General features: G+C 30.7%; 3 protein-coding genes across 3 annotated transcripts; 2 read left to right on the forward strand and 1 right to left on the reverse strand.

The window, feature by feature from the left end:
• Positions 1-372: 372 nt before the first annotated feature.
• On the forward strand, positions 373-3,223 carry LOC124936306 (phosphatidylinositol 4-phosphate 5-kinase 4-like). The gene is made up of 7 exons (XM_047476794.1): positions 373-1,531; positions 1,616-1,783; positions 1,879-2,044; positions 2,129-2,245; positions 2,358-2,682; positions 2,766-2,841; positions 2,921-3,223. The coding sequence occupies exons 1-7, from the start codon at positions 378-380 to the stop codon at positions 3,207-3,209; spliced, it is 2,295 nt and encodes a 764-aa protein (XP_047332750.1). The 5' UTR covers positions 373-377; the 3' UTR covers positions 3,210-3,223.
• A 2,624-nt stretch (positions 3,224-5,847) lies between these two features.
• LOC124936122 (50S ribosomal protein L30) lies at positions 5,848-6,580 on the forward strand. The gene is made up of 2 exons (XM_047476583.1): positions 5,848-6,081; positions 6,194-6,580. Exons 1-2 carry the CDS (start codon positions 5,890-5,892, stop codon positions 6,314-6,316), a joined length of 315 nt encoding a protein of 104 aa, XP_047332539.1. The 5' UTR covers positions 5,848-5,889; the 3' UTR covers positions 6,317-6,580.
• Positions 6,581-7,033: 453 nt separating this feature from the next.
• Positions 7,034-9,051, reverse strand: LOC124936123 (protein STRICTOSIDINE SYNTHASE-LIKE 2-like). Its single transcript, XM_047476584.1, has 3 exons — positions 8,732-9,051; positions 7,736-8,002; positions 7,034-7,648 (listed from the first exon to the last, which is right to left on the reverse strand). The coding sequence occupies exons 1-3, from the start codon at positions 9,040-9,042 to the stop codon at positions 7,072-7,074; spliced, it is 1,155 nt and encodes a 384-aa protein (XP_047332540.1). The 5' UTR covers positions 9,043-9,051; the 3' UTR covers positions 7,034-7,071.
• Between the last annotated feature and the right edge of the window lie 3,494 nt (positions 9,052-12,545).

Below are 12,545 nucleotides of genomic sequence, written 5' to 3' on the forward strand. Positions count from 1 at the left end.
TCAAAGATTTTAGCAATTTTAAATGTCATTTTAACTAATAGTGATAGATACAAACAAACTATTTCTTCTGTCAATGGTCAAATGACAAATGTCACTTGTTTTCTTCTATCATCTCTTTTCTCAACCTTAGCAAAATAGACAAAGATATGTCTATTCCAAAAATAGCAAATGAATTAATGAATGTTGGTTGAAGAGAGAAAGATGGAGATACAACAAAGAATAGAAGAGATATCATTCCTTACACTTTCTTGAATTGGTTCATGCATGTAATTACTCAATTAAACTCTTTTATTTCTTATGATCAAGAGAAGAAATTCGCGAAAAACCAATGCATTCTACGTGAATCCAGACATCGATATATCAAATAATAAGTTATCATGAAAGCGTGGGAAGCCACGGTTCGGAAGACTCAGGCCGCGGCGAAGAAACGAGCCCACAACATATTCGGATCGAGCGCCAATAGTAATAATCATGTGTCTCATAACGACGATGATACATCCACGACAGGAACCGATATGTCCGAAGAGGAGAGTTGTAGCGCGGCGGGAGAAGTATATCATGCTGATCGAGTGCTCGCGAATGGAGACTATTACACGGGCCATTGGTCCGATAATTTCCCACACGGGCATGGGAAATACATTTGGGCCGATGGTTGCATGTATGTCGGGGAATGGTTTCGAGGGAAGAAAATGGGGAGAGGTCGGTTTAGTTGGCCTAATGGTTCGACGTACGAGGGGGAATTCAAGAGCGGAAACATGGATGGGAAGGGAATCTACACATGTTCGTCGAATGGCGGTAGCTATAAAGGAACGTGGGTAATGAACATGAAACACGGCCACGGAGTTAAGCGTTATAGCAACGGGGATAGTTACGACGGGGAATGGTGTCATGGGCTTCAAGAAGGTCAAGGGAAATACTCGTGGACGAACGGGAATTGTTACATGGGAGAATGGAAAAACGGGATGATTAATGGGAAAGGATCTTTCATATGGGTTATCGGGAATCGATACGATGGAAATTTCGAAGATGGATTTCCTAAAGGAAGTGGAACATTTCGTTGGGAGGACGGGAGTTTTTACGTTGGGAATTGGAGTAAAGATCTTACGGAACAAAACGGTACTTATTATCCTTCCGGTGGCACTGCACCGGAAGGAAACTTCGAATGGGACCCTCACGAGGTTTATAATGTATACTTAAAAGATCTCAAAATTTGTCCTAACGAGAAAGTGTTGATTCTACCGTCGCAAAAGAAACTCGCGGTTTGGAGGTCGTCTAAGGCTGTGGATCCCTCGGCGGCTAAGCCGAGGCGAATGTCGACCGATGGGAGATTAGAGGCCGGTCAAGATAAAGATGCGGGTAATATTAGAATGTTGGATAATTTAATGGATCCGAGTGGAGTCGGTTCTCCTTGGTTAGATACGACAAGAGCTAGCCCGATCCGTATACCTAAAACGGTTAGGCGACAAGGTGACCCTATTTCAAGAGGGCATAAGAATTTTGATCTTATGCTCAATTTACAATTGGGTATTAGGTAAATAAATAATTTAATTTCTTTACAACTATAGAAAAAAAATGAATGGAAATTTATTTAATTATATGAACATAAACAATGAAGACATTCAGTTGGAAGACCAGGTCCGGCACCAACCCTAGATTTGAAGTCATCAGCATTTGATCCGAAGGAGAAGGTTTGGACAAAATTTCCTTCAGAAGGTTCCAAACATACTCCACCACACCAATCATGTGAATTCAGATGGAAAGATTACTGTCCTTTGGTTTTCAGGTCAAACACATTTTTTTTACTTTCATCTTTTTACCATGAAAATTAATTAAAGACAACATTTTTTTATAAATCTTCCAAAATTAATGTTCAATTAGGTCTTTGAGGAAGTTGTTCCAGGTGGATGCAGCAGACTATATGTTATCGATTTGTGGAAACGATGCCCTTCGAGAACTCTCCTCGCCCGGTAAAAGTGGGAGTTTTTTTTACCTCACAAACGACGACCGATACATGATTAAGACGTTAAAAAAGACCGAAGTGAAAGTATGAGTAACAATTTCTTTATTTTTTTTTCATAAAAAACTTTCAAATTTTAACCAATTCATTGTGATATCTTAAATGACATAGGTGTTAATAAGGATGCTTGCAGCATACTACAACCATGTTCGCGCCTTTGACAACACATTAGTCACGAAATTCTTCGGCCTTCATTGCGTTAAGCTAACCGGCCCTGCCCAAAAAAAGGTATATAGAGAAAAATAATGATAAACCGTAGTTTCTTTTAAAATTATTATAAAAGTACTAGTTTTAAGTTGTGATGTCTCGAGTTCAATTTTCACTTATAAAATGTTTATAGGTACGATTCATAATTATGGGGAATTTATTTTGTACGGGCTACTTCATCCATAGAAGGTTCGATCTCAAGGGTTCCTCGCTGGGTCGAACGACGGATAAGCCTGAATCAGAGATCGACCCAACAACCATTCTCAAAGATCTCGACCTCAACTTCATTTTTCGACTCCAAAAAACATGGTATCAAGATTTCCGAAGGCAAATAGATAGAGATTGCGAGTTTCTCGAACAAGAGAGAATCATGGACTATAGTCTCCTCGTTGGCCTTCATTTTCGAGAGACCGCGAGCGATGGAGACAATGTCCATTCCGTTCCTCAAACTCCACGCGGTTTTTACTCATCTTTTTTTGTCATTGTTAAGGATCTTTCGATACAATAGGTTAACAATTAATCTTGTTTTCGTTGTATATAGATAATGGTGATCCAGACTCGGAAGACCCTTGCTTTACTCGACCAGACATGGATCATCTTCTACTAGATCCCGCAGGGTAACTTATAAACCATTAAAAAAATTCCCCCAAGATTCATATTTTATGATTTGAACTTATTTGAAATGTACTTATATAGGTGGGCTAGCATTAGGCTTGGTGTTAACATGCCGGCAAGAGTAGAGAGGAGTGAAAGGAGAAACGATTGCGAGTTTCAGCTTGTGGGCGAGCCAACAGGTGAATTCTACGATGTCATTGTATTTTTCGGTATCATCGACATATTACAAGACTACGACATCACCAAGAAACTCGAGCATGCGTATAAGTCGATTCAATATGATCCGACATCTATATCAGCAGTCGATCCAAGACAATATTCGAGGCGATTCAGGGACTTCATATTAAAAGTATTTGAGGAAGACAATTGAAGAATAAGGTTTTTAATTCTTTAGTGCCTTGGACACTAGTTAGCTATACCTTTAAAATCAAGACAAGTAAACATATAACTTGTACATTCAAAGATCTCATAGAAAGTCCTAGGTTGTTTTTTCTCTTACATTGATACTCCAAATTCTATCAAATCTCATGTCAATCATAGATCATTTCATTTTTGTTCTTGAATGCCAATTTTGAACTTTATTTGACATAGATAAGGACTCGTCAAAACATCGGCTTCATTTGAAAAATCCGTTGTATCTATTGGATTTCATTTAAAATTCCGTCAAATTGGTCTTATAGATGGTGTTAGATTAAACTCGATGAGAACTTAAAATATATTCTGAAGTGATTTTAGTATATTTTTTTTTACTCAAAACTTATTTAATGTAAGCAACTCCCACTTAAATCACTAAAACATAATATTTTTAATCAAAACAAACATTTTTTTTTAAAATTAAATTTAGCTAGTAGGTATTATTCAAATATAGTAGACATAATTTCAATTGCATGATTTTAACTCTATTCATTGGTATAAAAATATTGAATATTTATATATATAAAAAAATCAATGGCATTACAAAAGTGTTTCAAGATTAGACGTTTTTTTTAAGTTATCATTATTTTAAATTTTTACTTCAATTTAAAACGTTTTAAGTAAAATCAAACTAAAATCACTGTGATCATCTCTTCTAACTTAGCGGCAACAAGATATGAATATCACAAGTCTCCCTGAAATCGAGTCTGTCAGTCGACAAGTTCTGCGTCTAGTTAAATGATTAAGTGTGTTTGCGAGCTATATATTTAACCCGCGAAAATTAATCACACTCCAAAAGATAAACATAACACAACGTTAAAAAAAAAAAAAAATTTTTACAAATATCATAACAAATATTGTTTGCAATTTGAGAATCAATATTCAGGCCAACATGACCAACAAAAAAAATACTTGTTTGCTACTTAAAATAGAAAATGATTTTTTTTTATTAATTTAGAAAAATGAGCTCAACCCATTATCAACCAACTTCAATTAAAAAAAATTATATAATATATTTTTTTGTCCCTTAATTACTTATGCTATTATTGTTAACCTTAAAGTTTAAAACTTAAAAATAATCATTTAAAGGATAAAATTGAAATTACATAAATAGATCAGTAGCTATTTTACATTTTATCCAATCCTGTAAAATAAAACAGAAAACCCTAGGAATTCAAAAGTAAAAGAAGGAGCTTGATCGGATTCATCGCCTCCACCAATCTTTACGGTAGCTATCTCCGGCCACCGCCAACCTTTCCGGTAGCTATCTCCTGTCACCTCCAACCTTTACGGTAATAATCACAGACGAACGAGGTTTTCAATCTAACTCTTTATTCTAAATCTTTTCTCTCCTTAGTTTGATACTAGAAAATCATGACATTGAGATAGGATAAAACTCGTAGTTTCAATTGTTAGGGATAGTTGTAGTACGTACTTGAATTGTTCTTCTTACAGAAAAGCTATGAATTAGATTCGAATTTGTTCTGGATTATGGATCTGATGATTATTTTACTGCTATTTGTAGTTCGTTAATCAATTAGGGGAAGATGATTCTTAATTTTAGAACCATTGAAGATATTTTAGCATGTTCTCTGAATTTGAATTTAGGTCTATCTTTCTCTTTTGAAAACCGACTGTCATAAATTGCCTAGGCCAAGAAGTGCTATTTCACTTCTTTAGGTTAACTTTTCACTTGTTAATTTTCAACCATTACTAATGAAAATTGCGATGAACATTTGTTTTGATATGGGATTTATGTTTTGCTTATAGATTATTGCTGATTTTTTTATTATTGTATTTTTTTACCCAAGTTTATTCCCGGGGTGTCTAGCATGAACCCCCACGGTCATGACCCTCTTTAAATTAGAGCGTTTTTTGTGGGAAAATGTTTCTTAGGTTAGACTTGAACTCGTCACCTTGTAGACATGAAAATAATTTAGTTCAGAAGGTGTTCTGTTTCTTACATTGATTTATTGTTGAAACATGCTTTGAAACCTAAATCATTTATATTAATGGATATTCTTTATAATTGATATGGCAAGAATTACATGGTTATTGATATAAATTTGGTTTGTTTCCTTCTACATAATATATGTCATGCCTATCTGTGTTTGAATTTGAGCTGGACTTCACTCAGAACAAGTATATTATGATGTTCGAGTTCAGTTTGTTTATCGTCTTTTACGTATTGCTGTCATTTCTGATTCGGCTGAATTAACAATTTCTTACAAAACTAATATTATCTCTTAATGTTTATATTTTTACATTAACATTCATTCTCTAATGAAATTAGTATTTGTTTAAGGGTTTGACACTATTAAATTGTGAGGAATTGTTTAATATTGAAGATTGATCTTGATTGAAAATTCAATTGATGCTCTATGTTTTTTTGTAACAATCAGAGCGTTTTATGACTAAACTATATTTTGTATTTAATATTTACAATAATGTTTAAAAAATTAAAATCAGGACTATTTGATGTTTTGGTTTATGATTTGAACGATGAATTGATTGATAACACTTTATCAAACAAGGCCTAGATGTTTGATAGTTCATTATTGGTTGCATTATTTATAGATACTGTGAGTTTCATACTTAAATATGAATTTTGAATTCATGTAGGTTGAAGTGAAGAGATGAATGCTTTCAAGGCTTACAAAGCATGTGTACCAATTGCATGGAGCCCTAACTTGTACATAACTACAGTTAGAGGTACTCCAGGAACAAGAAAAGTTCACAGACGAATTTTGGAGTTACTACGCCTTCGCAAGTGTAACCGCACTGTTATGAGAGAAAACACCCCAACTATCAGAGGAATGCTCCAACAGGTCTTTATTTATTTTTTGAAAAATCACTTTTAGCATTTGAGTATATTGTCGAAGATAACAAATGTAGATTTTATTGACTGTTTTTTTGGCTGTCTTATCGGGTTATGTTTAGGTTAAAAGACTGATTGTGATAGAGACAGAAGAGATGTATAATGCTCGTAAACAAAAGGAAGCGGAGCATCGAGCATTAAGGCCTCCACTGGTTGTCAACCATCACATCCCTCAAAACCATTGAGGTTAACTTTCTTTATGTCTTTGTTGTTTGAGTCAAAGACATTTTATCGATTTGGTTTTAGCATTGCTTGTTCTTGAACATGAATAATAATTATCTGAGAACTCATCGGTTATGTCCTTTAACAGTATGATTAGAATTCATGAGAACTGATCTAAAACTAGATGAGGATTGATCAGTTGTATGTAGTGCAAAACAAATGGTTCATTGTAAGGACATGCTTTTGCTACTTCTTTCATCTTTCAAAACTAATGATATATTTTGAACTTATTTGGAAACTTGTATTTTGTTACAATCACGAGTTGTACAAGTAATGGATGTAAATTCAGTTAGTCGGAAAAAATAAAATTGGCGATTTCTCAGCAATATAAAGAGAAGGGTTTTCAAATGGTGTCAATGTTCATGATTATAGTTTGTTTATTTTAATTTAACTAAATAAAGAGAATTCCCATTTTGCTCAAAAACTGAATGGAATACTCCACATTTCCAACAATATCATGAATCAAGGACACTAATAAAATTAGGGTTTATGGATCTTAGGTGGGTTGGAGTGGGGGGTATTTTTGTCTTTTCACATTTTGTAACCTAAAGACCCTTAGTGAAATCTGTATAGAAGAGCAATTTTGGGTTATTTGGACCCTAACATCTATAAGAAGACAATTCCTCTTTACATATAAAGACTGAAAATTCCTTCAATTTTGTGTTCATTTGTGGAGGAAGATTACAAAAATGTGTATCATCTTAGACTTACAAATAACTTAAATTTCTCTTCTTTGCTTGCCAACAAAACCACTAATAAGTGATCCAATCCACAAAACCCCATCAATCTCATCAACTTCACTCACAAACTTAAAACCATTTTTCTCTTTATCCTCCCAAACCTCAACAACCTCCCCATTCTCGCCTAACCGCAAAGCCAACCCAACACTTCTCCTCTCCGATGATCTCGAGTAAGCTCTAGTCATGTCAATGTTAAGCCCAAGAACAAGTTTCCCAAACCAAGGATTCGATTGAACCCAATCCGATACCTTAGTTCTCTTCCCATGAATTCCAACCCAATACCCTCCTTTATTCTCTCGTCTCCTTATATTATCCGGAAAACCAGGAAGCTCTGCGAATATATCTGATTGCCCCACCTTGTTTGTTTGGAGCCACAACCTGTGGATTCTACGCGTGTTTGATTCCGCCACAAGAACAAAATCATTTTTCTCATGTAAGGCGACGCCATTAGCGAATGAGAGGTTCGTGAGGAGAACCGAGACTTGGTTAGTTGCGGGGTTGTATTTCATTAGCCTTCCCGTGTAGTCGTTTCCTAGTATGGTTGATAGATAATTCCTATTTTTCAAATAATTTAACAAATTGTATTTTACAATTGATATTTAAAATTAAATAATAATCAAAAGAATGATAAAAGAAAATGACCTTCTTGGATAAATTGAGCTGCTATCAGTGAAATACACTTCTCCTGTAGTTTGGTCAATATCTATGGCATTTGTACATTTAAAAGGGATCCCTTGGGCCTCCGTTGCAATAACTGAGCCCAATCCACCATTTGGGCCCACAACTAGTAGACCCATATAAGCATCAGCCACGTATAAATCACCAGTTCGTTTATTAAATCTTAGGCCCAATGGGCGTCCGCAAATGTGTTCTCTTTCTACATGATTGTGCTGGCCCAAACACCCTTCCCTGAAAATCAATTAAAATGCAATTACATGAAATATGCCCTTATAGTTGTTATACCTTTCGATATATATCCTTTAACTTGCAAGAATTAATTAAATTCTTCAAATTGATGTTGCTAAAACATTGTCAATATTTTTAAAATGATTATTATTTCATTATTATTTTTATAGCATTTTTATAACAGTATATCTAAAATATCGTACTTTACCGTAAATTAAAAATATTAATTTATCAAAAAAATAATAATAAAGATATAAGTAAAGTAAATATATGAGATATTCAAAAAAATTATATTAATCAATATATAAGATCTTTCAATATACATAGGTTATTGTATGCACTAGATTTTCAAAATTTTAGTAAAACTTAATAAATTTATTTCATATTTATATCTAAATTTAATAGATTTTTTTTAAAATTAAATTAAAATATAATTAAATTTTAATATTATTTCTTACCGAATATACCTTTAATATTCAGTATAATTGGTATATTACTTTTATCTTACCAAAATTTGTTATACCAAAATAATTGTACGCTAATAATATGGTATTTAATTATATGAATAAAATTATAAAACTTATTTATTTTTTTACCCATTTAAATCCATAAATTAATTTGTAACACAATAAAATAAATAAATTTAGTAATTTTTTTTTTTTTTTTTTTAACAAATAAGAAAAAAGAGTTTTATTCCACATATATATATATATATATATAATTTGGAATTACCTTTGTGAAGAAGTAAGCGCAAAATCAATCCATCGGCGTTGATCGGGAATCCATTTGATAATCCGACCGTCGGAAACACCGGCGTACGGTCCTCCGCCGTTTGGATCGAAAGCCAAGCTCTCCGGACCAACGGCACCGTCGATCGGAAATATTTCCTTCTGGGCAGTACCGGCGAAGAGTTTCTGATCGCCGGCGTCGGCGTCGGCGTCGTCATAGAACGAATCAGGAGATAGATCCCTAAAATTTATTATTGAGAGAAGAAGAACAACAATGGCGGAAACCAAAATGATGAATTTGCTCTTCATTTTCATTTAGCTAAAACAGAGAAAGAAAAGAAAAGCCAAAAATAAAATTAAGATTATATATATATATATATATATATATATATATATATTTAAGGACATTTAATCATTCAAAATATCTATTCATAGTCATTATAGAAAAATAATAATACAATTAATTTGAGACTTGTCAAGATTTTGGATTATTTAATATATATATATATATATATGACACTGAATAGTCTTTATTTTTGTTTAAGAGATTTTAATATTTTTAAATTAATATTAAGATTTATAATAATTTAATAATAAAATTAATAAAATAATTAAGATTAATTAAATTATTTTTATAACTTAGTAATTATAAAGTGAAGAGTGATTAATTAAGGTTAATGAGAGAAATATTTTCAAAGATATATAATTGTTTAACAAATTAATACAAAAATATTTTTAAAAAAATTAGAACACATCAAAATTAAACTTAAATCTATAATAAATTAGTTGGTTGTAAAATTGACTATAATCAATTACCTACAAATTTTAATAATTAAATTAAGCTTATAACAAACAATGATTATTATATATAATTTATATATTTAAAACATTTTAAGGTTAATTCAAGTTAAAAACCTTTGGTTAAAAAGAATTATGAACTTATTTAAATAAATTTGGATTTATTTAAGAAAATATTGATTGGGTTATAATTTTGAATAGTTGAATGTTTTTTTTATAGAAATATTTAAATGATATTAATATATATAATAATAAAATATATTTTATTATTTTAATTAAATAATCAAATGATGTAATTGATGAGTTTATGAATTGATTTAGTATATGTTGGATTTAAAAAATAAAATTGTGTATATATTTTTATGAAAATATTTTGACAGTTATCAGAATGTTAATATTATTTTTAAAAAATATATATATATTTTATTTTAATAGAAGTAACAAATTAATAATATAAAACTGATAAAAGCCCGTCCATTTAAATTCTATAGAGAATAAAGGACAAAAGAAAAGGACAACATTGGATTTGCTGTCGTTATGGCTACAACTGTCATAAAGTAATTGTCCAAAAAAAGAAAAAAGAAATTGTAATATATTTGGAAAGCTCAGTTTATGACATATTGAGCAGAGATATTATAACGGTTAATGGGTTATAAAACTAACGATAGTATATACAAACAAAATTCATTTTTAAAGAAAATCAGTATTATTATCATACAAAACATATAAAATACTCTTAACCAAAATGAATATTAAAATCAGTTTCTATAATTAAATTTAAGATTAGCTTGTTTCTCTAAAGTAATTCAATAAGTTGGAGATATCTTAATTGAGATATATACACAATTTGATTAGAAAATCTTAAACAAAAAAAAGCAAATGGAACTAAATGGGTTATAATAGCAAGAAACATAAACAAAAACAATTGAGTCCTTTTTCTATCTGATTCTTGATTTGAATTTTCTTCCAAAGCATGAAGTCGAATTCATATTAGATAACTTGTTGAGAATTATTGAGATATAATTTTAAAAAACAATAAATCTTTTTTTTTCTTTTTAAAATGATACCATTTATTTAAATGAAAATGTATTTTAAGTCGTATTCGAGTTAATTATAATTAAACAAGTTAAAATCTAACCAAAATTAGTTAGTATCACTTAACTCGTTAACATGTGAATCAGAAACACCGAAGTGGACATGAATTCCTAATAGTTATCCAATTCTTCCCAAATTCCTTTTAATTTTTTTTTTGAAACCTAACATAGATGGACTGGAAGTCTTGACATGGATTAAGGCCCAATTCATTTGTCAATCATGCATAGTCTACTTCAATGTAATTTCCATAACACTTGTCATATTTGACATGTGATTTTATCATATTGTAAAAAAACCAATAAATTATATTTGGAAGAAAATCATCATTTTTTGGCACCACAATAATTATTATTATAAAAAAAAGAAACACTTTTTTACATCAATTCAAAACTATTTCTACTTTTATTTTAATAATTTTTATAACATACGAGAATGGAAAATTATGAATGATTTATCTGAGTTTGTCATAGAATATCACAGTTACAAAATAGAATTTGAACCAAATTAAAATATTTATGGTGGGCCCAATTCAATGTAATTTTCAAGTTTTTAACTAATATTTAAGTTCATGGAGTTTATTTAGGTATTTTTTTAATCTCAATTTGTTGGTATGCTAAGGAGATTTACTTATCATTTCAATAAAATTGAAATTATATATATGAATATATTTTTTCAAAACAAGATTTGAAAAAGTCATGTTGGAAGGTGAGAAAATAGTCAAGTCTAGGTTGAATAAGGTTGATGTGATGACATCTTTGCTTGCCTCAACTAGAAAACAAGTTAAAAAATTTAGTTTCATGATTCCGCTTAAATATCTTGCCCCAATTTCTTTATTATATTACGACAAGATCAAAAGTTTTGCGAATCTACGAACGACTTTAAACTCGTAAAAAAAAACATTTCTTCCTCAATCAAAGAAACTAATATCATAATTATTATTAAAAACTCACATCTTTAATGATGAGTTCATGTTTAGTTTTTGATAAAGTTTGCATTAGTGGCAAACACCTATAGCCATTAAAATAGTAAGATAAGCTTAATCTACAAAATCATATGATATAAAAATAAGAAAGATGATAATTAATATTAAAAAAATCACATTCATCAACTGCCAAGGAATTTGGCCTCCAAAGAGTGTTTCTTTGGTACAACATCTATCCCAAAATCATTTCATTTGACCGCAAATCAAGGGAAGTCATTTGGGGCAAATAAGTATCAAAATGCCCTTATGAGACCTCCTAGGGACAATTATGTATATAACAATTATATAGCTTACTCCATATTAGGAATTAATTGCAATTAGTTTATAATTTTCAACGCCGGCCATGACTACAAAATTTGGTAAATTGATTGTTACATAATTGGCCTTATAAGAAAGCGAGGTAGTCCGGGACGATCTAGAAATCTGAGTTGAGGGTGAGCTTGAAATCTTTTTGGAATATGATTTAAAAAATAATGAGAAAATTTTAGATAAAATGGATTGATAAATGTAAGTTTTGTAATTTTTTTAATAATTAGATAATAAATTAAGAATTAAAATAAAAAATTATACGATAATATCACATTTTTACAGTTATTTCGTTATTTTATTTTATTCGAGATGGACGAGAGGTTCATCATGAAAGTAACCCACCCGGTTATGCATCCAAACAAAAACCATTAAGAAATATTTGTATGAGATGTAAGTGGGGTTGCTGGGTCAACTTCAACCCTCTCAATACACTTACTCAGAAAATATTAATATATTAATGATTGATTAGGCTACATTAAACTATTAGTTTAAGTATTTAAATAAACTTGATTTATTTTAAAAACATTGGTTGATAGTAATTTTTAAAACTTAATTTTTTATTTTATAAAAAGATTTAAAAATATTATTATATAATGATAAAATATCTTTTTTAATATAATAAAAAATATTTTAA

This window comes from Impatiens glandulifera, chromosome 4 (genome assembly GCF_907164915.1).
Source record: "Impatiens glandulifera chromosome 4, dImpGla2.1, whole genome shotgun sequence".
In the NCBI taxonomy this organism is placed as follows: Eukaryota; Viridiplantae; Streptophyta; class Magnoliopsida; order Ericales; family Balsaminaceae; genus Impatiens; species Impatiens glandulifera.